Raw genomic sequence first — 17,757 nt, 5'->3', positions numbered from 1 at the left:
CCCTACACTTTATAGGTTGCTGGAGAATCTTTTATAAAAACTTGTTAAGATTAGAAATCTATAAAATTTTTCCCAATTGCCTTTGTGTTCAAAATACGCAGAAAATCTTATGATACTTTTATTTATGCATTACTACATAAATACGATATACAACAGACATAAGGACCTGTCTACTATCACAGTACAAGAAAACTTTCAGCTGCTTTTATACACCAGAATTTATTTTAAACTATGGATTATAGATGAAAATGCACCAGATCTGTCAACCTGAAACACTGACAAAAGTGGGGGTTTTTACCTACTCTGTAATCGTCAAAGTACCTAATTAATTGCAGCTTTGTAAATTATAGCTTCCAACTATTACATGGACTTAGTATCAATGCTGAAGAGTTGTGTTTCCATAAGAAAATAAAAATTAAGTACCTGCGATTGTCCATGTGCAGGTGCTGGTTTTAACGCTGCTCCCATGTCAGCAGATGACAGACTAGTAACTGCAGTTCTACCTGGAATACAAACTGAGGATAAACCTTGTGTTTATATATTTATTCTTCTGATGATCGGTTTCATTTATTATTTTCAATAAGAAGACATTTCATAACTGTAAGATATCATAATTGCAGACAAACTTTTAGTCTCAGTGTCCATGGGGTATTGCAAATTTGTACTTTGTTACACATCAGACACCCGACAGATATTTACACCGTTTTCACAAAAATCCAAGACAGATTAATAGAATTTTATTTTGCACGAAGACCTGCTGCATTTGTAGTTTGTTCAAGATGTCATGTATAGTGCAATAGGTATTAATATTTAGAAGTTACACTCTAAATCAGGAAAAGATTGTTCACATTTATCTTAAAAAAATCAGCTAAGATTTTTCAGAAAACATGTAAATTCAGTGTATCTATACATTGATGAAATTATGCGATGGAACCTCACCGTAGCATTCTTGTGAATTCAACTGCTAGCAGATGTTTTCCCAGACAGCTAACTAAACTATAAGAACATCACACACAAGTAAACTAATTGAAGCTACAGCAATACCCTTCAGGTACTAGCAGGCTACAGACGCTGCGTAGCAGTTATTTTCTTGATAGGATATATAGATTTCTATCTCAGCCAGAATGCATTGCTCATCAGCACTGATTATTTGTACTAGAAAAGCAGTGCAGCCCTCCACTAGTGACTGTGAAACTGTAGTTAGTGGCGAGTCAATATACCCATGAAGAATTGCATTCAAATGAAGCAGGTGCCAGCCCTTACATCAAGAATAACAGACTCCAAGGAGTATGCAGAGGTTTAAGCTTTGCCTTTCCGCATTTTTATTAGAAAGAAGCTAATACAGATAGCCAGTATAAAGCCAATTTCACTACACAGCTACACATAAGCCCAGCAATTATAGTTTCCAATCACCCAAAGCAAAGGAATTTATTTGGCATTTTATCCAAAACGCTGAAAGTCAAAATAAGTATTTTCAACATGCTTTGCATTTTCCTCCAAAGATGAACAGCAAAAGTAATAATGTTTTCTTTTATCAATTGGAAACAGTACTTTAGTTATTATTGCTTTCAATGGAGGTCTCTTTTTACCATCATGAGAGTAGTAAGATGCATGAGTTTTTGTAGAAATCTTACATCAATTTTCATTCTGAACTGCAGCCATATTAGGAGTACCTGTAATGTAATCAGAGCTGGAGAGTGAAACATTTGAGCCACAGATCTTCTAAACTATGACAGAAATCCTTTGCCTCCCAACAACTGGGAGGCTGTTGAAGCTTCCTCTCCCCTTTTTATGATGAGACGTTTACTCTTCACAAAGTCAAAAGATGAACTTCAATGGCACATTAATACCTCAAAAAGGAGCAGTAAACAGTCTGTTTTGAGGGAACGGCTTATCTCCTGAGAAAGTTAAAGCAGATGGCCGTTTCCAGGGAACAAACTCCTAGCACTGCACTCCTAGAACTGATGGCATTCACAGCAAGGCACCAAACACCTAAGCAGTACTTGTGCAGAGGGAAAGGGAAAACAGTAGCTTGATTAGACAGCAAAGCAAAGAAAATTAGCTAAAAGCTACATCAACGTGGAAAAATAGAGAAAATTGCTAGACATTCTCTGTCAGTATAAAAAATGATCACACTGATCTGTCTTTGAAAAAAGTAAAAGTATTTCAAACTCACTTCTTCTCACAAAAATCTGACCTAAGACGCAACTGGTTAAAAAAACCCAAACAGCTATGTATTTAATACAGTTTCAAGCTCTCCTAAGTTTGTACTAAAAATTTATCTAAAACTTGAGTACAGATCACGCACAATTCAGGATTTGCTTCATAGTTTACCTGCTTCTGAACTCAACTTGCAGAATTACCATCTATAACCATTTGGAGTTACGTATCAATGTGATTTTAGTAATCGAATGTTTAGATGGAGACATTTCCTCAGGCTAGGAAACCCACCTTGCTGCGTCACTGCTGTGGAAGTTGGGACACCTGCTTGATGCTGGTTTCCTAAAGCGTTCAGAGCGTTCTGAACAGTTCCCGCTTGGGAAACCGTCTGCATGACAACCGGACCCTGAGGTCTCAAGTACTGCTGACCGGGTGCTGAAACAATCTGAAGAACACTTCCTGCAATGGAGGATTTTAAAAATATTAGTCTGCATAGGGTGGAAAAGAAGAAATAGTGTTCTCTAGAAACAGATACTACTGTTACAAACTCATCATTACTGTTTCAAACTCGGTTAAATTTTCCCAGACAAGTTCCTTACACCAATCATTTAAAGTTCCATAATACCGCACAGGAGGGAAACACCCAAGTCTTCATAGTTAAAGAGAAGTTTCACGCCCTAGGGGTATCATTCTAAATCTAGGCATTTTGTACAGGATTTGGACGAAAGCCAATCAACCAAAAAATCCTCACTCAGCATTCCCTCTATTTATTTTGTTAGCCACAGAGAATCAAGATTTCCAGGTTCTCCTGTATTTGGCAACACACACACCACCAGCAAGGGAAATTTGAGGGCAAAATAGATTGCTGGTAGAGCATTCAGGTCAGAGTAATAGGTAGGTCAAAATGCAGAGGCACACCATTCTTGAAGTATTACTGACAAACCAAGAACATCCTCAGTTTTGTCTGTTTCTGCTCATCGGGGAGTTTATCTGAAATAATGCTCCAACTTACTTTAGCTGTATTGCATACATGTGAAAAGAAATTCAGTAACAAAATCTTGAAACACAACACAGAAAAAGAAAAAAAGAAAATAAGCATGTCTTTCGTTTGATAGGCATTTCTTTTTCAAAACAGAGCTACCTTGTTATCCCTGTCTCACGCAGAAAACAGATAGAGCAGAACAGTACAAGCAGAGGGGAAGGAAAAAATCTCCTTAACACAGAGCAACAAGGAACTTGCTGCCCATATCAAAACACGAGCATTCTAAAGAATGGAAAACTCCCTGTTTTGAAATAAGTACCTTGTAACTGCAAGGGTTGCCCTGCAGTGAGTTGGCGAAGTTGACTATGTGATAAAGTGAACTTGTTCCCTTGGAACTGCAGTGTTACAGGGGTCTCCGGCTGAGCGATTCTGCCTTGCGCTCCCGCTATAGAAGCCAGCTGGGCTATTTTTACTACCTCACCACCTGTTAAGGAGAGAAACAGGCGTTAAAAAAAAGCCAAAGCGGGAGGCGGGTTGTTCAATATTCACAAGTCTAAGTTTTGGTTAGTAAACTGGTGCTGAAGCGCCTTCCATGCATAATTATACTTAGTGCATCAAAAGTGTCATATAGAAGTTAAGCAGGTATTGCTTTCTATATTTGTTGGACAAACTGGAAAAAAGCTGATTGTTTAAAGGGTAAGAACGTCAACATTTTAGAAGTTATCACTCTCATTAGCAAAAAAGTTAAGAGCTACCTGAAAACTCATGTGACACTTTGTAACAGAACGAGTATAGACATTAAAGTGATTTTCACTGCCTTTTCAAGAGCACGAAGGTAGGTTTAAGGAAGAGACAAAAATATTCACACACGTGGCACCGTAAATACACATTTGAAATGGCCTGAAATTTGCTGATGAAACATGATTCATATCAAGCGATCTGCACTTAGACAAACCAAAAAGCTTTAACGTGACGAGGACCAAGCTTTTTGCAATTTAAATGCAGAAAGGTTAGAGGCATTTAAGCATTAAGTTTTGTGATATCGAGAAAATGTTGGTGTGAAAATTTAGCTTTTGTAAAGGCAGTGCATTACCCCAGAGATAAAATTAATACATCAGTGCTCAGTACTCTATACACATGCTAATAGGCAGTGCACATACAACCTTGAAGCAAAGCCTCATCGCTTTTCTCTGCCTAACAGTTGCGACGTTCCTCTCCGCGAGAGAGGCCTTTAGCAGATGGATTAGTGTTTAACATGAAAGGAATAATTAGGATAGAGCTAAAACGTTTGGTCTGAAGGAAGTCTTGCCAGCAGAAGAAACATGCAGAAACAGGAGATTAAGTTGACACCGCTAATGTATGTCCACAGCAATTCTATTGTTTCTTATCCAATTTTCGATTTTCCTTGGTCATAAGCAACGCACTGAGCAAGGCTAATCAGAAGAGTGAAAAAAAAACAACGATTCTGTACACATCTTAGGGTGCCTAGTAACTTAACCTCGTTGTAGTACAAAGGTGGGAGAAACCTGGAAAGGGGAGGCCACTTACTAGGCAACCGTGCCTGGGCCTGGGAGGTGAGCACCAGCCTCTGGGGCAGCACACTCTGTTGGACGGTGTGCGGGGGGGGCTGCGGCTGGGACTGGCCCAGCTGCGAGGCCGGCGCGGAGGTCTGGCCCCGCGGTTTCACAGGGTGGGCTGCGCTAGTTGCTGTGCTGAAGGTCGCTGCGGGCTGGTGTCTCGGAGCACTGGTGGAAGCCTGAGTTGTCTGAAACTGTGCTGCTGCGGCTGCAATCAATAAGGGTCGTTTGTGCAAGCTGTTAGAGGTTTTAACTCCACTCTTTTAAACAACCTGCATTAAAAAGAAACCTTCCAACAGGATATTAAAACGGCTACAGGAACGGCTTGTCCTTACAGACTGGGATTTCGAACCACACCTTTTACTCCATCCTATTTTTACAACATTATATATTTGGAAAGCATTGTTTAAAGGCTAAATAAATACACAAAAGCACTGTAAATTCCCATCTTTGACAGAACATTACACCTGATTGGGGTTTAAATACCAACTGTCCCATATTTACTCCGCGCACTAACAGTTAGCTTACACAAAGCTTAGTTTTGCGTTATACTGTCAGATATACTGTAGAAACTAGTGGGGAAACTTACTGGCAATTAGTCTGTGGGTATTTTTAAGCCATTAGTATTCTAGATCATTAAGCTAGAGGGAAAAGGAGTTCTACGAACAGACTAACTTGTATCGTCAATGCAGAGGTTGAAGGTGACCAACCTAGCGCTAACCCTCTTACCTTGATTTGAAGACACCGTAGCTATGGGTGATCTTCCTCGTACTTGTCCCTGTTGCGTTACCGTCGCTGTGGTCACCGTGCGTTGTACTTGAGTGCTTGGGAAAACTACAGTCCTGCCCTCAGGTTTCTGACCGTACTGAACGGGCTGAAACAACCTGAAAAGAGTACGAAAAGTTCAAGTCTATAGGAAGATCACAGTTTGACCTTTAAAAATAAACTCTATCACCCGAGGAAAGTATAAACTGATCACATCAGATGGTAATGTGTTTCTTGCAGATGTCTGAAGCTGGCAAGACTCATCACTTCAGCAAACCTCACATGTGGACATTCTATAAAGTCATTTTGCTAAGTCCGAGAAAGAAGAAAACTTTCATTGCCATGCATCCAATCCTATGCCGGCTGCATCGAGTTACAGCAAACAGCTTAAACAGTCTACCCCATATCTGGAAAAAGCATGGGACTCTTGTATCATTTCCAGAGAGACATCAACGTCCCGACAGGTCATCAAGCAGCTCCTTCGCATCAAAAAAAAACTGTTCCACACTACTTTGAGATCCCTGCTTCACTAGGAGAGAAATACTTCTAAAAACTTACTGCTATAAAACTTCCTATGTCTCTTAAAACATTGCAAGCACAGCTAACACTGCAGGTCCAGCTTAGTCTTGAAGCATTATTTCCATGCTAATTTTGCAAACCAAGGCTCCCTTGCCATAAACAAGGACCCCAAGAATAAAACTCATCTGGTGGTGAAGTAAAAACTATGGGAAATCCATAAATAAACTTCAAATGGAATTGTATGCCTCAAAAAACTATTAAAATAGAATCCCTATTTTCAAGGGTAAACAAGAAAGCAACAGAATAATAAAATGCAAAGTCAAGTCTGAGGTTTTGTGTGAATCACATCACCAGAGATGCAGACAGAACACTGTAAACACAGCAACAGAACTACATCTTCCTCCTGTAACTCTAGCTTAAAAGGAGGGTGGCTGTACGTACCTGCTTGGTTTGAGCTTCACTGGGTTGGGCCTAGCTGGTGGTGGAGGGGAGCTGTAGATTTCTTCAATCAGCTTTCTAGTAACCTTTTGTTTTGGCAACATTTGTGCTTCATAATGAGTCATTTTATTTTCCATTCCAATGAGATCAAAAAGAGACAAGTCTGATTCCTGGGGACATTGTAAAATAAGGTTTATTTTATGTGATGACTGGAACAGTTAAGTCCTCTCTATGTTCTATGCTGAATTCATATTTTACTTTTCAACTTTAAATAAACACTGTAAGTTTAAAAAGTAAGCTATTAATTATTAGCCAAATTGTCTAGGAACCTTGGAAATATATCTTAAGCTGACTGTCTCATTTTAAGCATCAACATCAGTAGAAAAAGAATTGAAATCATTAGCCAGTTATGGAAACCAAAGCAAGTCACATTTAACAATATACCACAGATTCAAATACCATAATTTTCAAAGAATTAAGTAGAACTCTTAGAAGGTGTTTGTTAACTGTTGAGCTCAAACGCCAAACTATAAGGGCCTGCATATAATTTAGGAGCAAAAAAATATGAAGGACAGGAATAAGATCAACCAAAAATATCACCTCATCTGCTCCATTAGTCGTATTTCTCTCTAATGCAATTATTTCCTTTGATTCTCTCAAAGAGGGGGATCACTTCTTTAACAATAACACAAATAGTGGTACTTCAAATAGATTAACAGAAGTGTACTAATTTAGTCATTGAATGAGAGTGTTTACTCTTATGTGAAAAAGAGTAAGTCTTGCTCTGAAAGCTACTGAAAGCAGAAAGAAAATTACAGAATGCTGTAAATAAGCACTGTGCTACCCAGAGCATTTTCAGTATCGGAAAATCCCTGCAAACATAACTATGATGAAAGCAAAGCTAATTTCTCTTTGAGCAAGTAGTTTATGAAAAATTACTGATTACAAACCACTTGGAAAGCTCAAACTCCTATTACGAAAAAGAGATGCAGCAAGTACGCACTTGGCAGGCACAGTTATGGAATAGTTAATTCCTTCTATTCATAAACTTCAGGTAGGCTTATGATGTGTAAGAACAAAATATTAAGTACTGAAATTCTACAAGGGTACCAAGAGAGAAAAAAAACAGTTTACTTTTCTACTCACCTTCCAAATATCCCTTTCTAGGGCACTCAGTACCAGAGACGCAGTTCTGTATTCCAGTGTTTCCGATACATAAGAGGTACTTGAAAGCCGGGGGTTTATCAGATCAGGGTGATTACAAATCCGTTGCAGCTGCATCAGGACATGCAGGACACTAATAAAGTGTCCACTTTTCAGGGCTTCTTGAGTTCTACCAAATAATTTATACAACAACACATTGATTAGGTACAGCTTTCATGAAGATGTCCCTAAATCAGCAAGGTGAGAATGTGCAATGCAGTATGTTATGCAAAGGTCTTAAAACAAGCTCATATTTTACCTTTCTAGAGCATTTTAAGTAGCACCATACTAAATGTAAATTTGGAAATACAAAACTTAAGGACCAGAGCTACTTTACAGTGAACTATGACCTAACCAGCTCCCTATCCTCTACTTGCTTTGCTTCTGTTTCATCCCTGCATCTATCAATAACCACCTGATATCACAGCACAGCTACATGGGTCAGTGGGAAGAGAAACACTTTGGGCTTTCAGAAATAAAGACCCACTCATTAGAGACATATCTTAAAACAAGATAGCAACAAACCTGACTGTTACAACTCGATTTTTAAGTTCCAGAGGTAAATGCATGTTTTTCATTAGGCCCATAGCATCGCTTACCTGTAATTTTAGTTTACAATGAAATCATCATCTATTCACTGGTCATAATGGAAAACTTCAGAAAAACACTAGAACACTTTCAACTGTGACAATCACTTATCATCTTGCTTAAGCACAAAAATGACAGCCTTTTTTATTTACTGTTTTAACTTCTTACCCTGGTTGTAATATGACATCTTCATACATAGCTTTTTGTCGACTAGAAAGACGACACTTTAGCACATGTTCATATTTCTTTGTTAGCTGCTTTTCAACGTCTCTCTTTGATCTTCGCAAAATAAATGGCTGAATCATCTGAAACATTTCATAATTGAGGGGAAAAAAAATTCTCACTTCAAAGATGCAGCTTTACAACAGGAAGCTAGTCACACACCTAACACATTGGATGCGATAAACCTCATATGCCATATACAATCATACTGCTATGCACACAGTTGTATAGGCATTAATTTGTTAACTTCTGCATGTTATGCTTCAAAAGCTGAGCCTTGTATTATTTTTAAAAAGAAATCTCCTTAATATTCTGTAGCAGAAACCCCTGCTTTCAGGGGGTTTTCTGTCTGAACTGAACAATGTGTTAAGAAAGGCCAGAAATTTTGAGCTGAACCACATCTTTTCATTTCTAGCCCACCCCCCCCGCCCCTTCCCCCCCCCCCAACAGCTTAATGACTCTAGTAGGACAGATGAGAAAAACAATGACAACATACTCTGTGTAACCTGATGACCAGTTTATGGCAATAATCCTGGTTCTCCTCATTAGCTGCTTTTACTGGAAAATCTAGGTAAGGTCTGGAAATTCCCGGGATCAGAAAATGTACCATGGTCCACAACTCCATCAATGTGTTGTGCAGAGGAGTGTCTATCAGAAGCAAACGATGCTGGCTGTGAATAATAAAAGAAGGTTTTTAACCAATATAGCATTTAGCTAGTATCACTACAAAAAGGTCACCAATATTCAAACACTGTAGATTTAGGTTTGTCAGATACACAGACGAAATAAGTAGTGCTAATAAAATTAAATCTGGGATAAATTATCTTTTTAATCTTGAAGATACCACCAAACTAGATTCCTTACTGCAGTATATCGGAACATACAAGGGGATCTGTTTGGGAGCACAGAGTATCAGCAAAGAAGAATTATAATGTTACAATAGTGGCAACAAAAAGATCCTGAGCATGTCTCTGAATCCTGGTTGTTTCAACTAAAGGCACCTCTGTAGGTGAATGTTGCACAAGAATTTGGGCAGACGAAATCAAGAGGTTTTTTATCTGTTTTCTGTTCAGAGAACTCTGTCACATGAAGAGAGGAAAAAACACTGCCAGTAGGAAAACAATTCTCTGCTCCATACCTGCGGAGACTGAAAAGTGCCTCCCAGTGTTTCTCAGTCATGTTTTTTATTTGTTGCATCTCATCTACTATTAAGTATTTCCATCGCATTTTCATAAATGCCGGGTGGCCTTTGAACAGCTGTTTGTAGGAAGTGATACACACATTGAAGCTGTTGGGTTCTGTCCATTCCTGCAGAAAAGGAAAGAGAGGATGAGACAGAAAAGTTAAGGCAGAACTCTCAAGTATCTTACAAGCTGCTATTTCTTCACTGAGAAGAGAAAGGTGCTATGACCCAAAGCATTCTAAAAGACAGTCTTGGTCTTTGAGTTAGAGTCAGTGCAGAAAGCAGGTTAAGTTTTGCATGTATTGCTCAATACCAAGGGAGTTCCAAAATTGCCTTTGAAAAATCTAGAACCTTTAGGTGTGAATCTCTTTGTAAACGAACTTGTAGTGTTAAAAAGTTCTCATATCCCATCAGGATGTAAGGAACATATAGATAAATGCAGGTTAAAGGAAGAGTCTTGCCATATAAAATGCTAAATACAACAGTGTAAGAGTTGTAAAATACTGTACCTGTCTTTTTGCCCTAAGTTCCCTTTGGCTGCCAAAGTAGAGAAGTATTTTCAACCCTGGGCACCAGCGTTTCAATTCCAGCTCCCATTTCAATATGTTACAGCTCCGTACAACAACAAGGTGAGGGCCCCAGTTACCTACAGAAGGGGAAACAGAGCAGTTAACAGTAGAAAGAGACTCTTGACAATTCACATGGCTTATATTCTCCCCTGGTTTTTTAAGTGCAGTGCAGTAAATTCATCATTAAAATCAAATCCAATAACAACAGAGGTATTTTAATGACTAATCTATTCTTTATTATTTCAGACCTCAAGTACCCCTAGTGCCTCTTATATCTATTTTCCCCTCAACTATATCAACTGCTTGAATAAGAGACACTACCTCCCACAACAAGCTTTGCCTTATATTCTAAACCACCCTCAGTACACCACCACTATTAGCAATATCTGAGATGATAATAGACAAGACACACTTGTTCGTCCAACTGTTCATATTTACTCCTTGAATTTAACTATATGTGGCCGTCTGGTCATTAAACAATTTGTGAGGCTGTTTTATACTAGTAAACTAGGCTCCAGACGAATTTTATCACCTAGAAGGTAATAGCAGATTGATCAAACAGTATACTGGATAGGAAGGCATCCCTATGTCACACAATCTAAGAAGGTTTTTCTGACATAATCTTACTTTTTTTTTTCTAGGCTACATTTCACAAAGATAATGCTGGCCCAGTACTTGTCTAAAGTTGTTAGGCAAATGAACTCACCTTCATTACAAGCCAAGTGGGCAAAAAAGGCAATAATTTGTACTGTTTTTCCAAGCCCAGCCTCATCTGCCAGAATGCCGTTGAGATTCTTCCTGTAGAGCTTTGCTAGCCAGTCAAGCCCAATCTTCTGATATTCTCTGAGGGGCCCATACAGTAGCGATGGAGTATTGTATTTTACCTGTAATGGGAATGATTTGATACTTTTTTTCTGAGTTAAATTCAGAGAGCATGTCATAAAGCATAACCATTCTGTAGTTCAATAACTAGAAAATATTTATTGTAATTTGTTGCTAAAATCTGTCAAATCATGAGAAAAGCATCCTTTATGTAAAAATAAGCACACACAGTAGCAGAAAATAGGTAGTCTTACCGCTGTTGTTATCCTAGAGCTGCCTTTAGGTAACAGCATTTCAGCTGCAGCAGCAACTTCTGATATGTCTCGCATATGCTTCTTTGGAGGACTCGATCTGTCTATACCCTTGTACTGATCAATGCTAAGAAGGGAGTCTATGAGGACAACTTCTTTCTGAGGACTCTCCCTGTCAGAGATATGCTCTTCCATTTCTATGAGACAGAAAAATTACATTGGCATTTAAAATAAACTTAATTCCTGTGCGTAACCAATACTTGAGATCGCTGGAAGTCAGACAGCTAAACGGAGGCAGCTAACTTGTAAAAACAATTCTATGATTTTCAAGCCAGTCAAGCTAAAATGAAAACAGCCTAAGCTCAGGATCATGTACATGTTCTAGATGTTCACACTAGCTAGGCTAACATGACCTCTCATACTACCTAAAACCTATCCTCAAATATGTAATTCTACCATCACTTCAATACAGAACAGATGGCAACTGTGTAATAACAGCTAGCTATGAAGTGTGCTGTTTAATTCAGTGTAGAGAGGCTCTTCTGTGGTTCACTGTCATTCCTGAGAAGCTCACACATCTTGACTTTAACACAGGCATTTAATATAAGCTGAGAAATGAGAAAAAAAAAACCAACAACGAAGACATTTTTCGCAGACCATTATCCAAAAATATCTAGTAATAACAGGAATAAAGCTGATTTTTCTAACAATTATTCCAAATGCTTAGCAAGAAAGCCACTATACTTTCCATTCATTCTTGTGTATACCATTCTTCTCCAGTCAAAAAATAAAAACCATTTTAAATGTGATTCACTCAATATTTGTTTTCCCTAGTGTAAAATGTCTTTTAACAGAAACCTGAAGAGCCAATCAACTTATTTCACCTTGTAAGTCAGCACAACTTCTAAACAAGAAGTAATTTACCTTCTTCACTGCTATCCTCTTCACTGTCAGGCTTCGGCTGGGGCCAGTGAAAATTTTCTGCAAAGGCACCTTCGTACATCTTTAGTAAATCTTCCAGAGGCAATTCAGCTGAAGGTCATTAAAGGATGTAAGTTTAAAGATATCAAAACTTGCAACAGTCAACACTGTTGTTTTTAATCTCATTAAATTCTTCACAATTGTATAAAGCCAGTTGTCTAATCAGAAGTTAACTGAAGAAGTAATTATTAGCTGGACGATGGCAATATTTACTTAATGACCTCAATTATGGAGAACACTTGGCATCACACCAACCTCTGCTCACCCAGCTCGCTTTGTACTATATTACAAACCCAACATGCAAACTGACAGTAAACCACTGGCTGGGGAGGTAGGAGCATCAAATCCAGCCCAGTGGCTGAAAGACAATTCAAGACTTCAAAATTTCAAAACTGACCTGTACCTCAACCCCACTAAACAGTATCTCTGTGATCTCTTGTCTGATCTGCTGATGCGGGAATGTGCATGCTGGTGGTGGCCAAGCAATCGGGAAACATCCTCATTAGGAACTTGGCTGACTGGCCAAGAGTTATAATCCCTCCAACTGGCCAGCTGGCCGCAGCCACTAAGCTGCCAAACAGACCAAAAAACGGATTTGGAAGCTGCATATTAATTGCCAGGCGAGCTTAGCTTAATGTGAAGCTTGCCGCTAAAAATCAGCAAGGTTTCTACCATGATAAGTGAAGTGATCCCTATAGGATACTTTGCATACATCAAACTCAGCAGATAACTTATTGTTATGCTGCTAATGGAAGAGAGCTGCTAGCCAAAGCATTGTCCCTAAAAGCCCCTTATCTTCGGTATTTATACCCCACTAGATCAGCACTTCAGGGCCCTTTCAGACTTATCAGGTGGATCACAAAAGCTTTCTGAGATACTCAAGACAGTTGATGATAACATGTTCAATTCAATACACTTCTGGTTTTAAGTATTTATCAGGCATTCCTAGAACTTGGGAGTACCCTGGGCTGCATCAAAAGAAGCACAGCCAGCAGGTCGGGGGAGGTGATTCTGCCCCTCTACTCCAGAGCAGGTTGAGAGGAGGCCATGAAGATGATCTGAAGACACTGGAGCACCTCTGCTATGAGGACAGGCTGAGACAGCTGGGGTTGTTCAGCCTGGAGGAGAGAAGGCTCCGGGGAGACCTTATAGCCCCTTCCAGTCCCTAAAGGGGCTACAGGAAAGCTGGGAAGGGACTCTTGATCAGGGAGAGCAGCCATTGGATGACGGGTAACGGTTTTAAACTGAAAGAGGGGAGATTTAGATTCAGCATTAGGAAGAAATGCTTTACTCTGAGGGTGGTGAGACACTGGCACAGGCTGCCCACAGAAACTGGGGCTGCCCCATCCCTGGAGGTGTTCAAGGCCAGGCTGGATGGAGCTTTGAGCAACCTGGGCTGGTGGGAGGTGTCCCTGCCCAGGGCAGGAGTTGGACTAGATGATCTTTAAGGTCCCTTCCAACCCAACCCATTCTATGATTATTTTGGTGTGAAGTTTTAAAGAAAGGCAGTGCTTCAGTAGAGAAATACTTTTTCTCAAGCTACCTTGTATGATAACTAGTTAAGTGTATGGACCACTTTATAAAGTACAGATGTCCATCATCATCCCATAAACTAACCCCTACAACCTTCCAAGCAGAAAAAAATAGATATGATTAACATACAACTGAACATCTGAATGCATTCAACTTCTCATCTATAACACTATTTACAAATACAATAACCACTGCATATTTTCACCTGTTGTTTCAGAGCCCACCACAGCGAGGAACCAAGGTACAAGCCTACCTTCTTTGGCTAGATTAGACAACTCAGTTTGATGGTTTATGTTTCCTTCTTTAGCTTCTTGCTCTTCAATAGTTTCTTCTTCGTCTTCAACTAAAATAAAAACAAATGCTAACCTTGGCATTCAAATCACACAATTGAATTACTGTGTATTGGAATTTTGTAACAATATGCCTCTGAAGTGTACTAGCATATAAAATTGTAAGTTAGCCGGATTCAAAACAAACGAGACATATGGAAAACAAGAAAATCTGAGAGCAACTACACATAGAACTCAGAAGATAAGTGAAAAGGAGAGGAGCACTTCTGCTCCAGGACAAAAGGCAGTCTGGATGGCTGACAATGCTCACTAGAGACAGGTTATGCTGTAGCTTTAAACTGGGGATTTTCTTTGTCAGAAACAGGACACGTGTCATCACAAGAACAGAACTAAAGTAGATGGGTTATTTAGTCTGAAATCCTCAAAAGAAGTTTAAGACCACTAGCAAGGTTTGAGAAACGAAGGAATGAGGACAGAAAGAATTAAAATCAATCAACAATGATGGCAGTGTGTTTTCAGCAAAAATCTTATTTTCAAATTTTAACTGAAGCTCTTTTAAGGAAAATTTACTGACTAATTTATCCAATCTCTCTAAGAAATGGATGAGGGTTGGTATTTGGTTTGTTCAGAGCACTGCATCCATGCAGTAACAGATTGAAAACCTGTGGTTTCAGGGTTTTAATATACAACTTAGGTACTATGCTATAGATGCACAATTTTGAAAAGTGACTTACCTTCCTCATCAGTCAAAGATGTGCTTGCCTTCCTTTTCCTTCCAGATGATGAACCACCCTAGCATTAAATAATTATAATGTGTAAAATCACAGAAGAAAAAGTTAGGGAGGTTTGTTGTTTGTTTTTTTAAAGAAAGCAACAAGTGCCTTGCAATCACAACAGGATTCCCTAATAGACACTTAACACCTATTAGCACTTTCCTGGTCATGCAAAAATAGACACTCTGTGGCAATCAGCCGCTTCAAGCATTTGTGGTTCAAATTACTCAGATCCAGCTGTGACATAGAGCCATAGTACACTCTTTCCTTTAGAAAGATTATTAAGGCACATAACTTTTGCCCAGGTTGGAATCAAGGACTAAATTTTCACTAGTCAATAAAAAAAAGGGATATGGCATAGGCCTCCAATTGTTCACTCTCAGCTGTGCAGCACACTCTGTAGGATGGTTCAGCCTGTGCAAATTAACACCCGCAGACAGTGCTAGGCCACAGTTTGGCTGATAACACATGCTAAAGCTTGTTCCTAGCAGGAAATTCAGATGCAGGCATTCTGCTCGGGGAAAGGGGAGCATTTCAGCAAGTGGGCATCAGCTGCGCTATGCCAGATGGCTCAGGGCCTCAGAACAATCCCTCGTCCATTTATTTCCAATTGCACAGATGTAGCCAAGGCATCCCAGCACACGTTTTGTCTAGGGCAAAAGATATTTCGGTTTCATTCAGTGTGATCCATTCTGTAACATATACCTACATCTCTCAGCGGATAAATCACAGCTGAACAGCTGAAAACATGCTTTCATGCCCCACAGAGTTCACCCCTGGTTACGGTAAATGAAACTCCTGCCCAAAACGAAGCCTGGGAATTAATCTGTACATTTTTTTGGTCTTGCAATCTTAGAACGCCTGATTCAAAGCCATTGAATAAGTACAAATTCTTCCTTTAAAAGACATGTATCAACCACAATCCACTTCCCCGTTAAAAGTTACGGTTCGTAACTGGAAAAAGTGGTATTTGTGCTTATTATTGCTTATGACAATACATTCTATTGTCAGTAACTACACAGAAATCTACTTATCACCATGTATTTAAGGAAAACATTTCACTTTTATCAAAACTTTTTCACACAGGCAGTCATATCTAAACTAATTTGATGGGTTTTTTTAAGAAACAGAAAGACTTACCATTTCACTTTCTTTTTCCAATAAAAGGTCTTCTGCAGGTTTTGTATCCTTACCTGGAAAATTATATACTTGATGTATGCATTAGTCACTTAGCAATTTTATGTTTCTTATGTGAACTTTTAAATACATTAAACGTAAAACACAAGAAATATTAACAAAACCTAGCACAAAATCATTAAAAAACCCCACAACTCATAGTTCAGATCTGTTCGCAAACTATTATTAGCAGCTCACAATTCTATCACCAACAAGATTAAACCCCACTGAGTGAAATAATGTAAAACAACAGCATCAGAATTTATACCAAATTTCTTATGAAATGGAATACAATTACCTTTCCTTGAAAATCTCTTTAAATTCAAAGCTTTTTTCCTTTTCTCTTGAAATTCAATTTGCAGTTTAATTTCAACAACCTGAAATGTAAATCAAGTCTAATAAAGCACTTAAATTTTATAAATAAATTACTGAAGATGAAAAAAACAGTATGACTTGCACAAGTATTAAGTCAGTATTCTACCTGTTCAATGTTAGACCAGAAGTATTCTATTTCTCTAGCAATTGACGCAGCAATTCTCCTTAGTTTGTTTTGTTCTTCCCTTTTAGCTCGCTCTTCATTAAGTTTCTTTTCTTCATGATAACGAGCCACAGTTCTTACCATCTACAATACCATGAGAGATACTGAATTAGGTTACGTCAAAATACACATCATTGCGTTTCTTAAGATTATAGTGGTTATGAGCAGCCAGATGTTGACCATAGCTTTACACACGTAGCACTTACCTCCAATATTTCTAAGTCTTACCATGCCAGGAAAACAATAGACATGAAACTCGAGGAAAAAAGAAAATACAAGAACTATAACTAAGCAATCAAGTAGGAAGCCACTCTCTCTTAACACAAAAAAATAGAAAAAAATCTACTGAAATTAGCGGCAAACACACAAAGAAAACTTTTTTTCAGACAGCACATATGAAGTCATAGAAATCACACCACAAAATGTCAGAGACCAAAGGTAAAATGAGTTCAAAAAGCATACATACATGAGTGAAAGATCTGTCAATGGCTGTTAAAGACTGACTTGATTGCAATCTTTAGCTCAGGAGGTCCCTAAAACATTGACTTGCAGAAGTTTGAAGCATACCACCAGAGGAAGGATCATTTCGTATCTGCCCTTCCTGTTTCTCCTATTCTTAAAAACCTACCATTGGCCACAAATAGATTAAGTGCTTCGAACCCAGATTTAAATTATATTCAAAATGCAGATCTTCATTTTACAAAATGATACGCCTATTTCAGTACTTTGCTTGTAAGGAAGAGAGTTCTGAGTTTCTATCATTTCAGAATATACAATTGAAAACAGCATGGCAATTTAAACTAACAACGCTCTCTCTTTATTACCCCAAACTGGTCATAAATGTATCAAAAGAAGGAACTACACTGCCATAACCCATAGAAAGCTCTTGCTTATCGTAAATAAACATGTTTTACATGTTTCATCTTACACCACCCCAATTTTCATTCCATCACTGACTTAATTACTCCTACTGTGCTGCTCTCTTCCCCTATGGAAACAGTTGTCTACCATGTTTCCACTGCTGTCCTTAGAACTCCATGGTTTCTCCTTCACCTTTTTCTGAGATTAAGAAAAAAGAATTAGACAGACAACCACACCCAATGGAAGTTATTTACAAAATTCTGTATTTACTCTTCACTGAGAGGGAATTACTGATTTGTGAGACAGGCACAATAGCTGCACTTTTT

General features: G+C 38.7%; 1 protein-coding gene across 1 annotated transcript in view; it reads right to left on the bottom strand.

Annotated features, from left to right (window-relative positions):
- EP400 (E1A binding protein p400) overlaps positions 1-17,757 on the bottom strand; it is a 47,431-nt gene that overhangs the window by 18,727 nt on the left and 10,947 nt on the right. The window contains exons 7-25 of the mRNA XM_009888107.1: positions 16,514-16,654; positions 16,331-16,409; positions 15,997-16,049; positions 14,818-14,875; positions 14,047-14,136; positions 12,204-12,311; positions 11,283-11,476; positions 10,913-11,090; positions 10,147-10,283; positions 9,593-9,762; positions 8,951-9,125; positions 8,401-8,537; positions 7,588-7,774; positions 6,445-6,611; positions 5,449-5,603; positions 4,691-4,927; positions 3,462-3,626; positions 2,452-2,619; positions 424-515 (exon numbers count right to left, since the gene is read on the bottom strand). Of these exons, the coding sequence (XP_009886409.1) occupies positions 424-515; positions 2,452-2,619; positions 3,462-3,626; positions 4,691-4,927; positions 5,449-5,603; positions 6,445-6,611; positions 7,588-7,774; positions 8,401-8,537; positions 8,951-9,125; positions 9,593-9,762; positions 10,147-10,283; positions 10,913-11,090; positions 11,283-11,476; positions 12,204-12,311; positions 14,047-14,136; positions 14,818-14,875; positions 15,997-16,049; positions 16,331-16,409; positions 16,514-16,654 (2,691 nt within the window). The remainder of the gene's footprint in view (positions 1-423; positions 516-2,451; positions 2,620-3,461; positions 3,627-4,690; positions 4,928-5,448; positions 5,604-6,444; positions 6,612-7,587; positions 7,775-8,400; positions 8,538-8,950; positions 9,126-9,592; positions 9,763-10,146; positions 10,284-10,912; positions 11,091-11,282; positions 11,477-12,203; positions 12,312-14,046; positions 14,137-14,817; positions 14,876-15,996; positions 16,050-16,330; positions 16,410-16,513; positions 16,655-17,757) is intronic.

This window comes from Charadrius vociferus, unplaced genomic scaffold, assembly GCF_000708025.1.
Source record: "Charadrius vociferus isolate BGI_N301 unplaced genomic scaffold, ASM70802v2 scaffold326, whole genome shotgun sequence".
In the NCBI taxonomy this organism is placed as follows: Eukaryota; Metazoa; Chordata; class Aves; order Charadriiformes; family Charadriidae; genus Charadrius; species Charadrius vociferus.
The sequence above is the reverse complement of the archived record's forward strand: the minus strand, read 5'-3'. Positions and strand labels throughout refer to the sequence as shown.